This window comes from Drosophila hydei, unplaced genomic scaffold (genome assembly GCF_003285905.1).
Source record: "Drosophila hydei strain 15085-1641.00,03,60 unplaced genomic scaffold, DhydRS2 tig00000149-arrow-pilon, whole genome shotgun sequence".
Classification (NCBI taxonomy): Eukaryota; Metazoa; Arthropoda; class Insecta; order Diptera; family Drosophilidae; genus Drosophila; species Drosophila hydei.
Window position 1 is genome coordinate 2,889,976 of NW_022045678.1, and position 21,340 is coordinate 2,911,315.

Sequence of the window (21,340 nt, forward strand, 5' to 3'; positions counted from 1 at the left end):
AAATTGTACTGTAGGATCAAATTTTAACACTATTTACTTTTATTATATAAATTAAACTCTTTTCACATTCATAGATAAAAACATAAACAGTTCATTTAAAAATAAGCTAATTTTTGTATATACCAACTTACTACAAAGACTCCGATGCACTTGTAACACTTAAGGTCCGTTTCGCAAGAGTATGCGGCTTAAGTGGCTGTGTGAATAAAGTAACTGAGAAACGAGTTTTAATTTGCCTAATTTATTACTTACTTGATTCGATAATCCTGTTTCCCCAAAAAGGAGATCATCACGTCTGGCTGTTCGCCTACGCACTTTTGGACTTTTGTCGAAAGAGCTAACATTTAAAAATAAATACAAAATAACAAAAGTGAATATCCATTACGAACGTTTTTCAATAATCCGTGACCTCGCATACTGTTTCGAATAATTGGTTGATTGTTGAGTAAACTTCGTTTTTATTTAATGGAACCGTAAGGACTTCATTTTTTCTTTTATCATGTAAAGAAAGTTATAAAATGCTCTCTTTTTTTAAACAAATAATTTGAAATCATTTGAAAAGTTCTTTAAGAAAATCATTTCGAAACGCTATTTTCTATTTGTGTAACAGTTAAAAGGTTTACTACCTAAAACATAGTTTTGAAACATAGGGACGGTTAACTATTAACTATTCTATATTTTTTACGTGCTTTATAGGAATGAATCTACTCGCCTAATGCATCATTTCAGCTTCCATTCAGATTTTCATGTTGGTAAGCCTATAGGTCAAATTTGGTAACATTAAATCATGAGAGTGTAAAAGAGATCTTAATAAGTTTAGTATTGAGTTCATGGCAACTGGAAAAAAACTATCGATCTTTATAGATAATATGTTATGAACGATCCCTGTATATTATAACTAATATGAAACCAACATTCGCGAAATTTCCTTCCTATCTAAAAGAAAGACATCTAAAATAAAATATCTACATTAAAACTGTAAACTTCGCCAAATTAATTCTAAAACACTTAAAAAGTTATTAAAAACTCGATCTTACGTTTCAATGGATGTACTGGGAGGCGAACATCTACTTTTGGGTAGATGTTCTATGGTAAAAGCGAGATTATCTTGGGCTGGTGTGCGGGGAATGTCGTAAGTTCCATTGCTGATCAAAGAATGTTGCGATGAGCATCGGTTTAAATCGCTTAAGTGAAGCTTGTCATCCATATTCATTGATTCAAATAGATCCGAAATTTGCACATTTGTATTGTTTGACAAAAAATATTGCAACAATTGTTGTTGAATACTACTCTCATGTTGGGCCTCTTTGAGTAACGCTTCATGCTCTTGCAAACGGCTTTCGATCATCGATGAATTACACGTTATAAATATTGCATTGTCAGACAACTTTTGCAGTAAGTATTTTGCCTCGTCAATTGAGTTAATTGTTTCTAGGATGCCTTGAATTTTATTTGCATCACTGTTTGCAGGGTCTTTAACATCTTCAAACTCCATGATAGCCTTTTGTATGTGCTCAATATTTTCTTGTATATAGCCAATATTCGTTTTTAAATTATCTTCTTCGTTTGAGTACTCAGATCCCTTATCAGTATGCTGGGGATCTTGTATTACTTTTAGCTCACGGCAAAGTTGTTCCCTTTCATTAACAAGTCGTTCAAGTTCAGTTTCCAATTGACTAATCAACTGTTTATTTCTGGCAGAGTGAACTACACTACGCGATAGAGTTTCCCAGCGATGATGTAATGATCGTGCCTGTTCCACTTTTGACGCTGATTGTCTGTTCGCTCTTTGATATACATTACCACTCCGTTGGCTTCGTCGAAGTGCCGATACCTCCTCTGTTTTCCGTTTTAAAATTTGCTCCTTTGCATTCATTTTCGCTTGCAAAGTCATAACTGCATTTTTCTGTCGTCTCTGCTCTTTGCGTAACTGTGCGATTTCTTGAGTTTTCCTAGAGTTTTCCTCTCGATGTCGGCTTGTTTGCTCCGATATTTTTTTCATTAACCTTACCTGAAACAATCAAATTATATACGTTTATCTTAAAAATTGAACAATTAAGTTACAGATATTAAAGAATAGCTAGAAAAGAGATATAAAATCATTTGATCTGGGAGATTAGAAAATAATTTCCATTAATATACTTAAAGCTAAGATTTAAAAATTTGTGGGAAACCCACATATATGTATATGCCAATAATACTCACTTTACTACATTTTAGATCATTAAGTTCCATTCGCAAATTTTGCAGCTTTATTTCTTGTGTCTTAATTTCCTTTTGCTGTCGAATATGTTCCCTTTGAGTCTGTTGCAATTTTTTCAGTTCCCGATTCATGTCATTAAGTTTCCGTTCATATTCCATTTTAACTGCTTTTAAATTGTCTTTTGGTTGACTAATCGTAGTAGATGTAGCTGAAGCTAAAAAGATAATAAAAAGTCAATACATTTATATGGAAATAAATGTTCAAGAATTTCAACTTTTTTATGGCAATAATTATGAATGATTTCAGTATTTGAAGGCTTTCTAATTCGATCTATTGATTGACATTAGTTTTACTTGCATTGTAATGCAAGAGAGCTCCGCAGGTAGAATGGGTAACCGAACATGACATATTTTTACATAATATTAACTTGTCATTTGCGACAATAATATAGCAATTATCACTCACCCATATTCGCCAACACCTCATCTCTTTCCTTTTGTGTACTAAAGATTTTAGATGTCAGGACGTTAAGTTTTTCTTCATAGTGTTGCCGCATAACTTGCATCCGCTCTTGAGACAATTCTAACTGTTCAATTAGTTTTGTTTTTATTTCTATATCTGAGTTAATTTCATTTAGATTTTCTTCCATCTCTTTCTCTGCAATAAACGATAAGCAAGCATAGATAAAAGTAATATTTATTTATAACCTTAATTATTTTTACCATTAGAATCACTTTCGCTATCTGAAAATTCCAGCTCAACTAGTTGACTATTTTCATTTGTTATTCCAGGTAATGAACGTGACATTAGGAGTTCCCTTTCTTTCTCTAGGCCTTTTTTAGCTATGTCGATGATTACATTGGGATCTGCGAAAACATTGAAGCATTTAATATTATTTATTTGTATTTCTGTTCTATATTCAATTTCTTACCTTCATATGCCATTTTATTAGCTCGCGGCGAATTCCCTGAAGAGTTAAATTTCTTCAACTGCTGACACATGTCTTCAGATTCTATAACTTTTGCTTGTAATTTTTCGATCTCGATCAAATAATTTCCTACCACGTTGGTAACTGATATATCCGAATTATTGTCTTTTGCCCATTCATGAATTTGCTTTTCCAGTTTGAGCTGGGCATTTCGATCAATTAATATGTTGATTGTCTCTTGCATTGATTTCAGGCGCTGCTGTAAACGTTTGTTATCATCCAACAACATGGAGTTTTCATAATATGTATCTGAAATTAAGGTATTTCCTTGAGAATCCAAGACACGTTTGCCCTGTAAACAATTTAGAAAGAAAGTATTCAGAAATGATATCTTGAGCTGATAAATGAATTGTTATTTTCATATTTTACCTGCTTATATTCTAAAAGTTCTAATTGCAAAGCAGCGACTTCTCTTCGAAGCAACGAAATTGTTCGAGAACTTTGATCTTGATTGATTTGAACTTTGTTTTTGATATTTCGAGCTCTATTTGCATACTTTAATGTATTTAATGTTTCCATAAAGTCGCGATCACTCGGAGAGATGCATGCAATCATCAAGGTTTGGCTATTGCCTCCTAGAGAATCTTGAAGAAGACGCGTTAGCTTCGAGTCTCGATAGGGCACATGTGAGACTTTCTTCGATTTATCGCCCAACGCTGAAATGCAATTTCCAAGTGCCAGAAGGCCACAATTTATTGATATACCCTCGCGAGCACGATCTCCAGTTGCTAGGGTCCGTTTCAAACGTTCCGAACCAGCTAAATCAACAAAATGGAATTTAGATGTCAAAGTCTCGAAGTCGCTATCGCTAAAATTAATTTTCGGCTCGATCATTTGTTGCCGGCGAACAAATAACGTAAACACTGCATGCGATCGTGATGATAAATCATTCATTTTAGTTGAAGCTGTCGTTCGCGCTAAGGCGCCTTGCTGTAGCAATCTGAAATAATGCAAAATAATAAATAAATTATAAATGCATTTATATTTAACTGATGTTCAAATATGTTTATAAGCTTAAAATGAATACTGAAAGAAGTTGTCTAACTACAATTTAATTGATTACATTTTTTTATATCATTAAAGTAAAATCGTTTAACTGGAATTAATCAACTCTCCTAGCAATTAAATTTCATACTAAGAAAAGAAAATTAATAATTTCTCCTCCAGAAAAGCGGATATAAGATATAAAGATTTTTATAATTTTTTTACCTATGTTTCAGAAATGCTCACCTGTAGCTTTGCAGATTAGTTAATAAAGCCGGGCTTAGCTTAAAATTACAAATTTTTGTAAAATGAAATATTGTAAGAACTTATTACATTCTTTGGCTTGCAATGATTGAAATAGTTTATTTTACTAAGCAATCGATTTCTTACGTTATACATTAAAAAAATAGTTATATACTCACTTTAAGGCATCTTGGGACTCATTGATTGGCTTAATAGTAGCACCTGCCACAGTTATTTGCCCATTTCCACTTTCATGTATTTTAAAAGATGAATTTTTGTTAAATGGATCCAGTAAATCGATAATGTCTTCGTTATACAACTCTATAAACTGAACAGCCACACTAAATTGCGAATTCGTGGCAGAGGCATCACTGCCTTCGGAATGCTGCAATTTATCGATGCCAGCGAATATATGTCGTATGGCGCGAGGTATTATGCCAATTTGATAGTCGCCAGAAGTGTGATCAAATCCAGTTCCCATTGTGTAGGTTTTCCCAGAGCCCGTTTGACCGTATGCAAGTACTGTAGCATTATAGCCATGTAAAGTTCCTTCAACCAAGCGTTCAACGCATTCCGCATATATATCACTCTACGAATGTGTGAAATGTATAAATAAAATATATTTCTTGTGCTGGCAACTTACCTGATTAGAGTCCACATTATATACATAATCAAATGTAAACGCCTTATCTGATCCTAGAACAATTTGTTGCTCCCCAGGAGTAACCGTGGTACATATTCGACACATGTCAATTATCTCTCTTGAATTTTGAGGACGAATTCTAAAAATATGGAAAATTACCGTTTGGTTTCATTAGGTTATCAACAGTCTCATAGTCTCTCATCTGTCTATTTGTTTATTATAAATCTTAGAGACAGTTGCAGTCAGGATCATTATATATAATAGTGTCTTATTTAACACAATCACTCACCGTACTGCCACTCGAACTAGGCAATCCTTGTCAATATCTCCATCCGCAGCCATGTTGAATTATTACGCTAAGAAATTAATAACTTTATTAAAAATATTGATAATGTCAAATGGTACAATCGTAAGCAACCAACTGCTATACAAACTTCTAACTTCACACACGTGAAACAAAATTTGGCTAGAATTCTGAGCTACTCTTAGGTTATCATAAATAAGGTCTTAATATCTGATTATGTGAATATATGATCTGAAGGAACTATCTGCATGTTGGCATGTTGACAAAAATATTTGTTTTAGCTCTCAACATCTTCCACTAGGTCCTGCAGTTGTCTCTGAGAATCTATAGAAAACAGATCACTGTCGTGTGGCTAGATCGTAATCACCTAGGCACACTCAACTGCAACTTCCTTAAGAAACACCATGTTGTTGCACGCTCCCTAAGGAACACTGCAAATTATTTTTCATAGAAAACTTAAGTGGAATAGCCATAGCGATGCTTGAACAATTTTACGATGTTGCCTTTACTCAACAATCCTTTATATGAAATACTCTATATCCTCCCATCCATCCATTAGAATTAAAAAACTAGCTGTAAACAACAGTTAATTGTTGATCTTGATTATTCATGAGTGCATAATCAACTTTTGAATATTAAATGTATATGTACATATGTATGTGCTGCTATATATATACATTTTTGTATGTGATAATCCATCTTAAGGTTTCATATGAGTAAAATTAGTACAAATAATTATAAATATTATAAAATTGTCATATGTCGATAGACACAATCACAATGTGTACATACATACGAAATGAAATACTGATCTACAGCATCCAGAGCATCAATATCATTGATGAACAATAATTGCTTTATAAACAATAATTACTATAATAACCTTAATTAGTCGAAAAGTTTTTGAAAATACAGATTAGGCTTAATATTAGTTACTAATTCTGTAGCTTGTATTTTTCAACTGGAAAAAAAGATGACATACATTTATTGGTATGCAGATAGGAATTATATTTTATATGTATATATACATATTTGGAATTAATTTAACAACACACACATAAAAATAAGTCATATTTAACCATATATATGTAGACACATATGTATGTTACTTACAATTAAATATACAAAACCAGTTTTCACATTTTGACACCTGATGTTTACAAATAATTTCTTAACGCTAATATCAATCGAAATAAAAATATTATTTTTTAATGCAAAATTTAACATACCAATAAAATAATATTTGCATTCGCTGCTTTAAAATTCACAAGTGTATTAAAATCTGTTTAATCAAGATCAACGGCCAATATGTTTATTTTCTTACATACGATTAAATATACATATAAATACTCAACAGCTGTGAACAGCTGATGTCATTTGGGATGAACGATATTTCAATCATCGTCTGAAATTATAATGATGTCTCCACTACACATATTTTCTTTTTAACATTGTGCATATCGTAAATGTGACTTGCTTAGCCAGAGAGAATCAGATCAACAACGACCAATTTAATATTACTAAAAATCTGTTTGTAAGTCATATATAATGTTATTCAATATTTTTATCTAATTTTGATTTCATAAAAATCAGTTCTTGACTGCAACATGTCTTTACTTTTGGTCCTAACTAGCAAAAATAATTTTTCCAGGTCTGAACACATATGTACACAGCGAATAATTAGGTGTATCAATAATTGTTAATTTGTTAAAACGAACATAAAAGAATATATCAAAATTATAGCCACATAATAGCATAACACCAACCAAATACACTATTTCGTCTACATGTGTAACCTCAACTACAAATCTTTACATTGATAGTTCAAGTATAGAGTCAAATACTCATTTTATCAAAATTATCAATAAAAAATGCGCTTATAATTATTAATGTATATATATGTTAATTTACGATACATACAATGAAATAAATTAAATAAGATGTTTCGATATATTAAAGAAAGTCGATATATATAAAAACAAACATCGAATCCGTGTTACTCAATCATCTCTAGTCCCTTTATTGATTCGTTCAATTGAATTTGTTATGATTAAAACGAGCTAGTTCTGGTAAGGAGGTGCGGCCACAAATTTGAGCAAGAAAAAGGAATGCTGAAAAAATACGATAATCTACTTAGTTAATCTATTTTAATACGTGGGCAGATCGTTAAATGTACTTTATTCGATATAAGAGTAATCCAATCAAATAGAAGCCAATAATAATATAAGGTGTGCTACTTGAAACAGTAAAAAACAACAACGCACTCTGAAAGTATGGCGCAAGGAAGTGATCTAAACTTTAAAGGAAGAAAAAGTAAAAAATAGTTCATATTTTGAACTTCACATAAAACATCTATTTTTACATGTCTTTGTATGTATGTCATATTCTTTTAGCCTCAGAAAAAATTTCTGAAAATGTACACATATTCGCCAACGATCCCTCTTTAGCGTTCTTTCGAGTTCAGGTTGGTTTTTCCCTTCCTCTTATATAAATTACAATTTATAATGTATTCATTTGTGTTCCAGGAACACATTCGTAAGGTGCTTCCTGCAATCCTAGAGAAACGAACCGAAGTTCTTAGCTTACAAAGCAACTTACAAGGACATTGCTTCGATATGGAATATGGTGTGCAAGCACTTAAGTCGATAGAAAAATCAGAAAATACTTTTTACAATATACAAGAAATTATGAAGACTTCAATTTTCCTAAAACAGCAACTAAAGTATGAAGAAAGTCGGAAGAAAACAAAAAAGGACAGCATCAAAAACTCTGTATATAAACGATTTTCAGCGCACCTTGCATTAGATCTTCCAGATTTATCTGACTTTAGCGGGGTTATGCGTGACACAACCCAACGAATGGAGACAATAATAGCAACAGGTCAAGCTCGACAAGACAGTTCAACAGCTCAACCTAATTCCGTTGAGTTTCAAAGGTCACACACAACCTTACATTAGCTTGTAATCTTTTGTGCAAGGTTCTCAAGAAAAATTATGTTTAATACTATTTGTGATTAATGTGTAGTGTTAAGAATTCAACCACATTCTTCTATGTATCCTCGAAGATTTTATTTTTACTAACTAAATTATTTTAATTACATACATTGTTTATTTATTTATATGAAATTGACTATTATTTAATTTTTTTTTTTTTACTTTTTATAAAAACTGTGGAACGTATGAAATTTCCAGTTGTTAATGCCTTTTATATAGCTTTGAATAATAAAATGTCCGCCAAATAGTAAACAATGTAATATTTATTCATAAAAAACCGATAATGAAGCCTCATATATGACTATCGATATTATTAAATGATATCGGTATTATACGAAGGTTATATTTAATAATTTAGGTATTATTCGTTTGGAACAATGTCACCATAAATGAAATACGTTAAAGTTGAAAAGTGAAATAGTTCTCTATCACCAGTGACTTACACAAAATATTGCTTCTCCCTTAATTCCAAATATAGCATGTGATATCGATGTGTGTCATAAAATTGTATAGTCACTTTTATTGAATTAACTCATCTCTATGCTACTTATTACAATGCGATATTTTCCTCTTCAACGTCAGTGCAAAATTCTTGTCCGTGCATTATATTTTGGAACAGCACAGATACGTATGTTTGAAATTCGCAATTGAAGAATTTATTGCATCGGTCATTTAAATATACATCTACAATTGACCTACTATATAGATTCTCAAGGAATTTCAAAAATCGGCATGGCGACTAACATTCAAAAGACTTCAAAGTCATTGGAAGAAAAATTTGTATATCCTATTGTTCGGAAAGACTTAACAATTGTAGATGACTTTCATGGTACAAAAATAATTGATGCTTATCGCTGGCTTGAGGATCCCGATGCCGCTGAAACACAGGAATATGTTAATAGTCAAAATAATATAAGCCAGCCGTTCCTTGAAAATTGTGGAGAGTGGAAAAAAATAAATAATAAACTAACGAAGTTATGGAACTATCCAAAATATGGATGCCCAATGAAGTATGGCGAATATTATTATTATTTTATGAACACCGGTCTACAAAATCAAAGGTAACATTGCTTTATATAACTAGATAAGGCTTGTGTACATTGTCGTTTGATTATTTTTGCAGTGTTATGTATCAGCAAAGTTCTTTGAATGGCGAAAGTAAAGTATTTCTAGACCCCAATACCTTATCGGAAGATGGTACAATTGCACTATCACAGAAGTCATTTTCCGAAGACGGTAAATTTATGGCGTACGGGCTTAGTGAAAGTGGATCAGATTGGATTAAGATTCGCATTCGTGATGCTGAGACCGGTAAAGACTTTGATGAAGTGCTTGAAAAGGTGAAATTTTCGGAGATTTCGTGGACAAAGGACAATAAGGGATTCTTTTATGGAGTATGTACAACAATATTACATATATATTTAATTAAAACTAATTTCTTTATTTAACAGAGATATCCTGATCAAGATGGTAAAACTGACGGTTCAGAGACCCAACAGAACCAAAACCAAAAACTTTATTATCATCGCATTGGAGAAAGTCAGTCAAAAGATGTGCTAGTTGTTCAGTTCAATAATGAACCATCATGGCGCTTGTATGAATTCTATTTTATTTAATTGTTGTGTATTTGTTTTAATACAAATATGCCTATTTTTCTTTCCTACTTAGTCATTCTGTTGTCTCCGATTGTGGAAAATATTTGGTACTGGCCATTGATAAAGACTGCCGTGATAATATTATATACTATGCCGATCTTAAGCCCGAAGAAGATATTAAATCAGAGCTGGATGTGAAAATCATTATCGACAAGTTTGAGTCCGACTACGATGTAAGTAAATATTTATATTCTGTTTTAAATAATCAACACTTAAACAATTTGTGCTTTGCAAGTCTCGCACAAAGCTCCATTTTGTCAACAAAGTTTCAATTCCATATTTCCTTTTTCGTTTCATTTTCAGTACGTCACTAATGTTGGCTCAAAGGTGTATTTCCGTACAAATAAAAATGCTCCGAATTATCGAGTCATAATTATTGATTTCGAAAATCCGGCCGAGGAGAATTGGGAAACCCTTATACCGGAACATGAAAAAGATGTTTTGGACTGGGCTAAATGTGTCAATGAAGATAAGGTTCTTCTTTGTTATATTAGGGACGTGAAAGTAAGTATGCTTTCATTAATAACTTTTCAATTGTAAGTAAAGTAAATCTCTTTTTAGACAATTTTGCAAGCGAATTCACTTCACACTGGTAAATTGATACGAGAATTTGATTTGGATATTGGTACCATAGTTGGAACATCTGGAAAAACAAAATATTCGGAAATTTTTTATAATTTTTCATCGTTCTTAAATCCCGGAACAATTTATCATTACGATTTCAAATATCCGGATCAACCACCAAAAGTTTTTCGAGAGATCAATTTGAACTTAGATGGTTTCGATCGGGCTAATTACACCGTTGAACAAATATTTTATTCAAGTAAAGATGGCACTAAGGTTCCTATGTTTATTATACGAAAGCAGGCGGATGCCGTGAAGCCACGACCATGTCTACTTTACGGCTATGGCGGCTTTAATATTAGCATGCTTCCAACATTTGGACTGACGGGGTGAGTCCTTATATTTATTATATTTTACGGATATGAATGTAACTTTATATTTATATCGAAAAACAGTCTTATGTTTGTAGATACATTTGATGGTGTTTTGGCCTATCCTAACATCCGTGGCGGTGGAGAATATGGAGAAAAATGGCATAATGGTGGCCGCTTGCTCAACAAACAAAACGTATTCGACGACTTTCAGTGCGCTGCCGAATATTTAATTAAGAACAACTATACCACTAAAGATCGTTTGGCAATTCAGGGTGGATCCAATGGCGGTCTCCTTGTAGGTGCTTGTATTAATCAGCGTCCTGATTTGTTTGGAGCAGCAATTGCTCAAGTTGGGTAAGTATATTACCACATTTTATGTAATTATTAGGGTTTTAATTAAAAAGTTTAGTAAAATTCAACGTAATTTATGACAATTTAGATTTAATTAACTGATTGAGAAAAATTAAAAATCCATCTATTTTTACTAACAGCGTCATGGATATGCTGCGATTTCATAAATTCACTATTGGCCACGCCTGGTGCTCGGACTATGGAAATCCCTCTAAGCAGGAACACTTTGACAATCTTTTAAAGTGGTCGCCATTGCACAATGTCCATACGCCAAATAATGCGTCTACTGAGTACCCGTCCACATTGATTTTGACGGCTGATCATGACGATCGTGTCAGTCCATTGCACTCTTTAAAGTTTGCTGCTGCATTGCAAGAAGCTGTACGCGATTCTCCATTCCAGAAAAACCCATTGCTACTGCGTGTATACAAAAAAGCTGGACACGGTGCCGGAAAACCGACATCTAAACGAATTGAGGAAGCTACAGATATTCTTACGTTTATGTACAGAAGCCTAAACATCGATGTCGTCAATTTATAATTCATTCATCAGTATATACGTTATGATTTTCTTATTTAGGAAAAATCCTGTCTATTACACTTTTAATGTTCAAATCGTTTGTCACTTTTATAAGCTTTTGCATTTATCATGTAAAATACAGAAAATATATAAATAAACATTGTTTGATATTATATACCCAAAATTGATTTAACTCCCCTGATTTATAATATCGTAGATAGATAAAAAATGTGAATTTGTTGTTGACTACTTTTGATACAATATAACTCTGTTAAACCGGAACCGGAGCTGCGTTTCTGTAATTCAAAAATTTACTAGAGCTATTTTCTAGAAAACACATTTTCTATAGCAAACGGAAAACAGTGGATCTACATTCCAGATTACTTCTTCAAAAAGTCAATCCTTTCCTGGTTGCTTCTATTTGATGATTTGATATTCTTCTTATTCTCCAAGTTAACTCTTAAGAAGTTCAACGCTACAATTTAATAAAATAAAGTGCTTCAGGCTTATATTAGTTCATATTTATTCACTTAATTACAGCAAAAATGAATGCCTGATAAAAAAGCGCCTGCGCACTACTTCTCTTCTGGCTTACTGAACACAAATGTCAAATTGCATTTGCCACAGTAGTGACGATCCTCGTGGGCAGCCATGAAGACTCCGGCACCACAGTTCTCTCCGGGACACTCGCGTCTCAAGCGATGGATCTTTCCATTTTCGTCAACCTGAAATCAAATAAATAGCATTAATAAGAAATATTTAAACCCTTTTAGTTTATCTTATCAATTTGCTGATTACAGTAAGATCTTAAGATCGTAAACAACAAATGTTAACCTCTTTCATGAAAGTAGTTTACACTTTTGAACGGACAACATACGACAAACGACTTCTATACTCTTTTTTGGGGAAGAGTATATTAAACAGGAGACCGTCTATATTGAATTGATCAATTTGTAACTTGAAAACTTAGCAATCAAGTCAATCAGCTCAAGACCAAGACTCAAGAATTCCAAGAACAGATCATATAATTAGTCTGTTCCAGTTATTGAAGATGTACCTTGTAGTATTTAAGGACAGCTAGCTTGACCTTCTTCCTCTTGTGCTTAATTTTCTTGGGGGTAGAGTAGTTCTTCTTCTTGCGCTTCTTGGCACCACCACGAAGGCGGAGCACCAAGTGCAAGGTTGACTCTTTTTGAATGTTGTAGTCGGAAAGAGTGCGACCATCTTCCAATTGCTTGCCAGCAAAGATTAAACGCTGCTGATCTGGAGGAATTCCTTCTTTGTCCTGGATCTTGGCTTTGACATTCTCGATAGTATCCGACGGTTCGACCTCAAGAGTGATGGTCTTACCCGTGAGGGTTTTGACAAAGATTTGCATTGTGCACCTCCGAAGCCAACTGAAAAATTCCGAAGAGAAAAACTGGTTAATGCATATTAAAATATTATTACAAAAATATACTTATATATTAAAATTAGGCTTTGGGTAATAAAACAAATATTTCATTTATTTTTATTTAAGTTCTATTTATTTTATTAATCCAATTGAATGCAATTTCTATCCACTAACATATCAAACTAGAAGTACAGCATTTATAACTCCATCGTTCTCCGGGTTATTTGTAACTTGTGCATATTTGCCCCAAACAACTTTACCAGTTTGGGTTACTAAGCCTAATTCAGAGATGTTTACTTCTATAACTGTACCCTTGGTTATGACTCCCAATGATGTAAACATTGGAGAGCTTGGATTCTTTTTAACTCCAATAATTGGTAAGTGGAAAGTTGCTTTCAGTTCTGGATGCGTTACATGCGCCTTTTTCATACGCAATGCCATCGGTCGAATGAAACGTTCAAATTTGGGCGGTTTCCGTGTAAAGTTTTCCCCGACAAATGTAACTTTTGTCACCATGCGCTTCCAAGCCTTTCTCTTGGTCTTGCCCGTTTTCAGGACTTTGAATACTTCAGCGTCAGATTGAGCACGTACTTTTGGTATAGGAACATCCCATTTGCCAGCCTTCTCTTTGCGTTTCTGCTTTATCATATTAGATAAAACCTTGGCATTCGACTGGATACCTCTGTCAAGAAGATAATGTGGTAACGCTCCATCCTCGACCTTTTCTTCTTGTTTTTTGACTTTCTTTTCTTCATGCGCTTGAATCTTCTTCTTCATTTGAATCTTTTCATTACGCCTCTCCTTATTGAACAACTTGGCTTTAATACCACGCAACTTTTGAGCTTTACGAGCACGCTCTTTCGGAAGACGGGCTTCCTTCTTGCGTTTACGTTCTTCATAGTCGAGTCGTCGACCATATAATTTGCGGTGACGCTCCATATACTCATTTTGAGGCATGGTGAATTTGTCTTCTGCAGACCTGCAACATTAAATTTGTGAGTAACATAAAACAATTGGGAAAATATGGCACTGTGAATTGTCTGAAGTGAATGTTTCATCGTATATGCAACTATATTATGTATGTATATATTACGAATACATAATTATGTATTTTCTGATAATCCACAGGTGTCATATTGACCACAATCCACTCACCTTTCATTTTATCACTTATTAATTTAGACATGAATATGAACAAATATATGAAAAACGCACATGTGTATATACTTATGGCTAAGTCACAAGTATATAACTCACTGCATAGCTTTTTCATTATTTCCGCTCATATCTCACGCACTGCATAACATAAATATAAAAGGTAAACGCATTCACAGTGTAGATACATATACACGAATCTGTTTTTATCCGAAAAACTTTATGCACACATAATTCTAGTCACACATAGTGATGATCCCATTTATATGTTTAGAATTAAAACTAATATGTTTCGAGCAATAATTGATAGCAAGAAACTTGATTTTGTTTTTCTTACTTATATTTATAGCGAGAATATCACTTTACTTAATAATAATACGTAAAAATAAAAATTTTCAAAATTTCACCCACCTTGGTCTGGCAAAAGTACGACAGGAAAGAGTTTTACAAACGTGACAGGAAGTGGAACCAGAAAAAATACATGGTTGCATACAGAATTGAATTGTATGGCTTTGACAGAAGTAACTGTAAAATAATCATTAGCTTTCAAGACATACTGGTACAGTGAAATGAAACAAAAATTGAATTTACCATAATTTTAAAGTGTTTCAGCACGTATTGTGCGCATTCTTGATAACACACACATTTCAAAAGCTTGACTTACATATTGTTATTGTAAATTAAATTTCATTGTATATATGTATGTATATCTCATTGTAGTCGAGAAACAGTAGATTGTGTTACCATTTTCTGAATCTTCTTACCAAATTATTTTAATTCAGAACTATTGGCAAAGTGCCCAGATCTCATTTCTGCAAATTATAGTCGCGGTCTTAGCTAACGTTTAAAATATTGTAGTCGTGTTGTCCCATTTTTCACTTTAATATTTTAATTTAGATACCAAATCAATCAAGTGTCCAAGGGTGTTGTAAACTTAGACCTAACCAACAGTAGCATTATCCTACTGTCAACTGTTTTGGTTTCGTCGTATATAGTAAGGCAAGTATTCTCAATACGATAATATCATGAAACATTAAGCGTTGCAGTAAAACTCAAAACTTTCTACCTACACCAATTCACCTTGTCTTTCATCAGGTTACAACTAAAGCAACGTAAAGTCTTGAGTCCACCGCTGACACCACAATGTTTGCCTGCCTATGGAAACAGCTGTCAATTTATTCCCTGGATAACGTTATAAAACGGATAACGGAAAATTTTATCAAACGGTTCCGCAGGATCAGTAATAAATTCTACGAAGAATTGTCCGTCTATATGCTAAGACTAATAAACGATGATGTATAAATTTAACGGATAAGATTGTATACTAAACATCTTTAATATTCAAAATCCATTTTTTTTTAATATAAGAATAAGAATAGTTGAAGAGTTAAGTAAGCATTGTGAAATTACTGAATATTTTGCTGACGTTGAAAGATTTTCCTCAGTGAAGGGGTACAAGACAGAAATATGCGCAACGTATTTAATAGTGTCATTCTAACTTTTATTAATATAGCTAATATTTTATCTAAAGATGCTAAGCCGTTGCCCAGATTATATTCCTCAATAGTGAAACAAACAAAATGTTATTAAATAATTTAATTTTTATGCATTAAAAAACTGTAATTGTGATATATATACTGATATAAAATGATTTACAATTATATTCATACAAGCAATTTCTTGATATCGTCGTTCTCTGCCACATCAACATAACTCTGGCCGTCTGGAGTTACTCCATTTTTGTCTGCACCCTGAAAAATAAGAGGAAATATAATTAATACTTTAAAAGAACAATCATTGTTTATTAATTCGGTATACCTTCTCCAACAGAAACTCCACGCATTTCGTATGACCCTCCCAGACAGCGGCCAGAAGTGGAGTTATTCCATGTTTGTCTTTTCTCTATTAAAGATAAATATTCATATTTTTTCTAATTAATATTCTATTATTTACATATATATATTTAAAATATGCAAGTGAATTTTAAATTTTTTTCTTTGGGAAACAAACGGGATAAACTTTATCAACATATCGGTAATATTAACGAGTGACACTATTTATCCTTTTACTTAATATTAACTTTATTGTTCAGTATTAAACATTTTAGCCTTGAATGTTACTTTACGTTTTACCCGAATAATAATCTTTGCTTATAATTTTAAGTACCGTTATCATTGAATGACGCATATTCTTTATCTTGAAAAGAAAAGAAAATAGTTGTCAACAGACACTGCTGAAATTAAAAATAATTTATTATTCTAATAAATGATTATTCTAAAATCTACCAAATATATTAAGCAAAATGTATTTGCAAATGGAATATAGGCTTGTACAAACAGAAAGAAACACTAAAACTGTTGAAACAATAAATAAATCGTGCTTCATCTCAACAATTTGCTGCAATTAGATCAAGAATGATCTATTTCATACCATGTAGCCTAGCGACTAGTATATTTTATATTTTATAAAATCTACTGGTATCTCATATTAACTATTTAACATATAACAAAAATATTCCTTTGATGTATATCTATGAACTGAATATTAAGGCTAAACAGATTTGTTAAAGCCCCAAACCACTTGTTTACTATTTCAAAGTTGAAAGTTGAAGTTCATATGATTTTGATTTCGTTGCATTTTCTCCATACAAAAGCCTCTTAGACAATTGCTTAAGTTTTCCATACTTGTCGATGTACAGGACATTTTTATCATTTGTTTAATAATACTTCCAAATAAAGGTTCGTCACTATTTAACTAAAACCAATGTTCATACATACGAACATAACGTAGCGTACATACAAAGCAGCTTAAAATTGGTTGTGTAGATACGAAAGTAAATTTATGTGTGTGTACCCATTTCAAGCTTCATGTATGTATGTGCGTATACATTCAATACTTTATGCTTTATCAAAAACTAGCTTACGTTTACATCGGCTCCCAATTTAACCAAGAATTGGAGTACATTCAGCTGTCCAAAATCAGCCGCGTAATGTATTGGAAATCTTCCTTTGATCTCTGTATTAACTTTCTGAGTCTGCAAATAATATTAATTAGTCGAAAAAAGTTTAGCCATGAATTATTACTCACATCATTGCTAAAAGCTGTTTGAACGGCATCTAATTCTCCATTTTTTATGGTCCAGATTATATTTTCAGTAGATTCGTCGCTCATTTTATGTGAATAGTTTCAAAAATTACTAACTGCAGACAATTAAAACTGAATAATATTTAACATTCTATGTTGAGGGTTGCCTTCTGTTTTATCGAGCCGCTTACTCATTGAATACAACTTCTCAGTGATGTGTATCGTTTTCAAATGGCTTTGTACAGTACTTGGCCGATAGTTTTAAGTACACCACTAACATATTTGCAATTCACTACGAAATGAATATAGCTTACCAAACTTTTCAAATATAACAATATATAGCAGCAAATTTCTTTTAAATCATTTAAAACATTTTTTGGTATAGTTTAATTCGTCTTTAAGTATTAAGAGAACATATAACTTAAGCAACTTATGAAAAACAATGGTTATTAACTTATACAATGTAAAGCTTAAATATATAATTTTGAATTTTCTTAATAGACAAGGTGGATAGCAATTTAAGAATTGTAAAAAATAAATCAATCGAATACTCATTCACGAATATCTTAAACAGAAATAAGTTAATGGAAATCACTAAACAAAATACTCGAAATACGAAATCAAAAAAAACAGTTAATACATGCACATAAATGTATTGCCATTATCTTCTGGTGATACTGTCTGATTATGCCATATACTGCATACTGATAAGATTAGATATCTGTTAACGGAGAATAAGCCACAAATAAAAACTTTACTTGCTACTCAGTTTTTCAGTGTGCACACAGTTTAGCAAATTAACGCAGTCAGGAATAAAATTTAGAATGAAAATAGTTCGAACTAACATCTTTATCTTAGCAACTCTCTTTGCGCTATTGCCATTTGGCATCACAGACTCAGATGAATCAAAGACAGAGCGAACTGTAACAAAGGTGAGATTGTGTAGTATCTATAATAAATGCACACATGTGTAAATGTGTGTAAATTAATATGAACTTAAAAATCGTCATGAACACAATGTACATATGCACATACATTTAGTTAATAAAAATGTCACTAGACTGACTCATAGTATGAATCAACTGAATTATTTAGAAAAAAAAAGAATGTAAAAATAAAATCATAGATAAAATAGTGGTCGTTCTGTTTGTCCGTTTGTGCTCAAATGTGGATCATAGGATTTTATGTGGAACGTGTGTATATATATCGATAATTTGATAACTACAGTAATTTCTTTCGATTGGAGTAGTTAAAAACAGTCCGATTTCAAATTGAGACATCAAATTCGTCTCTAAACACAGATATCATGTGTGTGCTGTGTTACTTTGTTAATTTTTATTCACAAAAATATATATAAGGGCCAAGAATAAACAAAGTCAGTCGACGCGGTTGAGGTCAAAACGATATAGGCGATTAGATATTTTTACCTATCAGATCAAATTGTACTCTAAAAGGAATTACGTAGTGGAGTATAGCCGAATATAACAATTTTCTCTATTATGTGACAAATTTGAAACTGATTTAAAAAAAGTAAAAATATTCGTGTACAGTTTTTGAAATAACAAAATGATACACTTATCAGTATTTATGAGTATTTTATTTCTGTTTTCAGTCAAGCACGGAACAAAAGCTTAGCACCAACATATGCACTAAATGCATATGCGATATAGAAAACAGTCTAATTGATTGTTCCAGTAAATTGACTGATTGGTTTACCGAGGAAGAATGGAAAAGCCTTCAAAACGAGAAAATTGTTTTCGAGTCTATCAAAATGGAGCACAATAATTTGACAACTGTTCCTGTATTGCCAACGTATGGAGTGAAGAATCTATACTTAGGCAATAACCAAATAGCTTCGATTACGCTGGGAGCCTTTCAAAATTTAACGGAGCTTACTAGACTTGATTTGTCCAAAAACCAATTAACTTCAAAGGCTTTATTACCAGATGTATTCAAAGGTCCATACTCGCAACACGATTTTGAGCCCCTGAAAAACTTAAAATCACTTAATTTGGGTTATAATCTCATTCACTCCTTGAATGATGATTTATTTGAGCATATTCCAAATCTTGAAGAGCTTAGTTTGTGCTCAAATACTTTTAAAGTAATCGACAGGCTTACGGAAACTGCACTTGCTGGATTATCGGCATTGAAGGTAAGAAGTCAACTATTACTATATCTATTCCTCATTTATTAGTTTAATATTAATACCCACATCAGTAATATTGAATATGTTGTTCTACCTATTTTATATGGAAAATTTTAATTTTAGGTCTTGGATATGTCTTTTATGGAACTAGAGATATTGCCCGATACCATTTTCCATGGACCTCGAGACCTGGAAACTCTGATACTTACTGGAAATTTATTTAAGGAATTACCAAAAGCCCTATCGTATTCGAAGAACTTAAAGCGCCTTGTATTGGATGATAATCCTATTGGAAACCTTGAAGGACAAAAGTGAGCAAAATTCACTTGAAATAGAATGTAATTTTGATCTTTTATATTTTTGTTAGTGTTTTTCCGGCAATGACCTCTTTGAAATACTTGAGAATGACATATATGTTGGATATTTACAAAATTGGGCCAGGTGCTTTCAGCGAACTACAAAGTAAGAACATTTGTGCTTTTACCGTGCCAAATGACATATCACTTTTCTTTTATGTTTTGCAGATCTGACAGAGCTGATATTGAGTGACAACAAAATGTTAACAGAAGTGGATATACATGCATTGTCAAAGAATATTACAGGAGGAGCCTTTTTGGACTATCCACCGCTTGATAAGGTAAATGATAATCTGAATTTTATATTTTTTCTAACTAATCCGTTTCTTTTCAATATATTTCAGCTTTATTTAAATAACTGTAATCTAACAACGCTACCACAAGAATTTATCATCCGCTGGGATAAGCTCAGCGTGCTGGATCTGCGTTTTAACCCATGGGCCTGCATTACCTCTAACGAATATATGATCAAATATCTAATTCCAAGAGTCAACAGCACCACGCCGCTTTTAGCATCGAACGTGAAATGCGCATATCCAGAGGAACTAAGCGGCGTGGAGGTCTTAAAAGTTGCAAGCGGGGATTACAGTTTAGCACAGAGTAGCAGTCTAGTCTGGATTGGCATAATTGTTGCCGTTCTATTGGCAATACCTCTTACTTTAGCTGGAATAGCCTTCTATAAGCGTGGCTATTGCCGTTTCGGCAAGAAGAACGAGGTCGCTAATAGAACGCTATATAGCCGAACAAGTTTCAACGAAGAGTTCCATATATAATAATAAGTATATATATATATATATATGTATACATAAAAAGCACAATTTACATGTTTTGTTAAAATAATCAATTATAACTTTTATACAAATTAACAAATTTACAATGAAACTGACAGAATGGGTTAAGCGACAGCGTATTTAACATGGAACTGGAAATGCGAGCTAACTTTTATTGAAGACCTTAGAATCCGTCGGGTAACGTGCCTGAATCAATTCCGACTTTAATGGGAATGTCTAAGATGATAATCAGTTGAAGGGGAATGTTTTCTCGATTTCTCCTGTGGAAATTAATGAAAAACAATTTCTTTAAACCTGTCAATGAAAAAGTCAACGAATTGACTAGGGTAAGCTTACATACTATTCAGTTAATGGGTATGCATTTTGGTAGTTACCATTAGTTAACATTCTCCGTTAAGTATTTTGAAAGTATCCTTCATCACTTGAGTAACATTTTTAAACAAGTCAAGAGCACTTGTATAAACAACTTTTGTTTTTCTTGTAAATCGGTATTTTAGTTTAATATATTTTTATACTTTTAAAAAGTAATTTAATATTTTGTTCGTACATTAACAAGCACAGACCATAACATAATATTACGAGTTCTAGGTA

General features: G+C 32.6%; 7 protein-coding genes across 8 annotated transcripts; 3 read left to right on the plus strand and 4 right to left on the minus strand.

Moving 5' to 3' along the window:
- Positions 1-115: 115 nt before the first annotated feature.
- Positions 116-6,735, minus strand: LOC111603959 (kinesin-like protein KIF21A). 2 transcript variants are annotated; one of them, XM_023321793.2, is made up of 12 exons: positions 6,595-6,733; positions 5,351-5,417; positions 5,062-5,200; positions 4,598-5,007; positions 3,561-4,131; positions 3,135-3,483; positions 2,926-3,069; positions 2,669-2,860; positions 2,206-2,417; positions 1,038-2,011; positions 253-337; positions 116-196 (listed from the first exon to the last, which is right to left on the minus strand). In XM_023321793.2, the coding sequence occupies exons 2-12, from the start codon at positions 5,401-5,403 to the stop codon at positions 131-133; spliced, it is 3,195 nt and encodes a 1,064-aa protein (XP_023177561.2). In that variant the 5' UTR covers positions 5,404-5,417; positions 6,595-6,733; the 3' UTR covers positions 116-130. The 2 variants fall into 2 exon arrangements, with proteins under 2 accessions (XP_023177561.2, XP_023177562.2); XM_023321794.2 differs by lacking the exon at positions 116-196 and adding an exon at positions 390-491 and having other exon boundaries at positions 297-337; positions 6,595-6,735.
- Positions 6,736-7,387: 652 nt separating this feature from the next.
- LOC111603952 (BLOC-1-related complex subunit 8 homolog) lies at positions 7,388-8,445 on the plus strand. The gene is made up of 3 exons (XM_023321787.1): positions 7,388-7,678; positions 7,759-7,829; positions 7,891-8,445. The coding sequence occupies exons 1-3, from the start codon at positions 7,639-7,641 to the stop codon at positions 8,320-8,322; spliced, it is 543 nt and encodes a 180-aa protein (XP_023177555.1). The 5' UTR covers positions 7,388-7,638; the 3' UTR covers positions 8,323-8,445.
- A 433-nt stretch (positions 8,446-8,878) lies between these two features.
- LOC111603869 (prolyl endopeptidase) lies at positions 8,879-12,005 on the plus strand. The gene is made up of 9 exons (XM_023321676.1): positions 8,879-8,986; positions 9,065-9,419; positions 9,482-9,752; positions 9,810-9,952; positions 10,027-10,186; positions 10,317-10,517; positions 10,575-10,966; positions 11,033-11,305; positions 11,443-12,005. Exons 1-9 carry the CDS (start codon positions 8,899-8,901, stop codon positions 11,840-11,842), a joined length of 2,283 nt encoding a protein of 760 aa, XP_023177444.1. The 5' UTR covers positions 8,879-8,898; the 3' UTR covers positions 11,843-12,005.
- A 315-nt stretch (positions 12,006-12,320) lies between these two features.
- Positions 12,321-13,214, minus strand: LOC111603871 (ubiquitin-40S ribosomal protein S27a). The gene is made up of 2 exons (XM_023321678.2): positions 12,879-13,214; positions 12,321-12,546 (listed from the first exon to the last, which is right to left on the minus strand). Exons 1-2 carry the CDS (start codon positions 13,197-13,199, stop codon positions 12,397-12,399), a joined length of 471 nt encoding a protein of 156 aa, XP_023177446.1. The 5' UTR covers positions 13,200-13,214; the 3' UTR covers positions 12,321-12,396.
- Positions 13,215-13,325: 111 nt separating this feature from the next.
- On the minus strand, positions 13,326-14,866 carry LOC111603870 (ribosome biogenesis protein NSA2 homolog). The gene is made up of 2 exons (XM_023321677.1): positions 14,781-14,866; positions 13,326-14,193 (listed from the first exon to the last, which is right to left on the minus strand). The coding sequence occupies exons 1-2, from the start codon at positions 14,858-14,860 to the stop codon at positions 13,392-13,394; spliced, it is 882 nt and encodes a 293-aa protein (XP_023177445.1). The 5' UTR covers positions 14,861-14,866; the 3' UTR covers positions 13,326-13,391.
- A 1,152-nt stretch (positions 14,867-16,018) lies between these two features.
- LOC111603853 (myotrophin) lies at positions 16,019-17,657 on the minus strand. The gene is made up of 4 exons (XM_023321650.1): positions 17,457-17,657; positions 17,293-17,403; positions 16,188-16,271; positions 16,019-16,120 (listed from the first exon to the last, which is right to left on the minus strand). Exons 1-4 carry the CDS (start codon positions 17,538-17,540, stop codon positions 16,034-16,036), a joined length of 366 nt encoding a protein of 121 aa, XP_023177418.1. The 5' UTR covers positions 17,541-17,657; the 3' UTR covers positions 16,019-16,033.
- A 540-nt stretch (positions 17,658-18,197) lies between these two features.
- LOC111603852 (leucine-rich repeat-containing protein 15) lies at positions 18,198-21,231 on the plus strand. Its single transcript, XM_023321649.2, has 6 exons — positions 18,198-18,385; positions 19,066-19,608; positions 19,726-19,913; positions 19,970-20,064; positions 20,127-20,239; positions 20,303-21,231. The coding sequence occupies exons 1-6, from the start codon at positions 18,278-18,280 to the stop codon at positions 20,729-20,731; spliced, it is 1,476 nt and encodes a 491-aa protein (XP_023177417.2). The 5' UTR covers positions 18,198-18,277; the 3' UTR covers positions 20,732-21,231.
- The last annotated feature ends 109 nt before the right edge of the window (positions 21,232-21,340 follow it).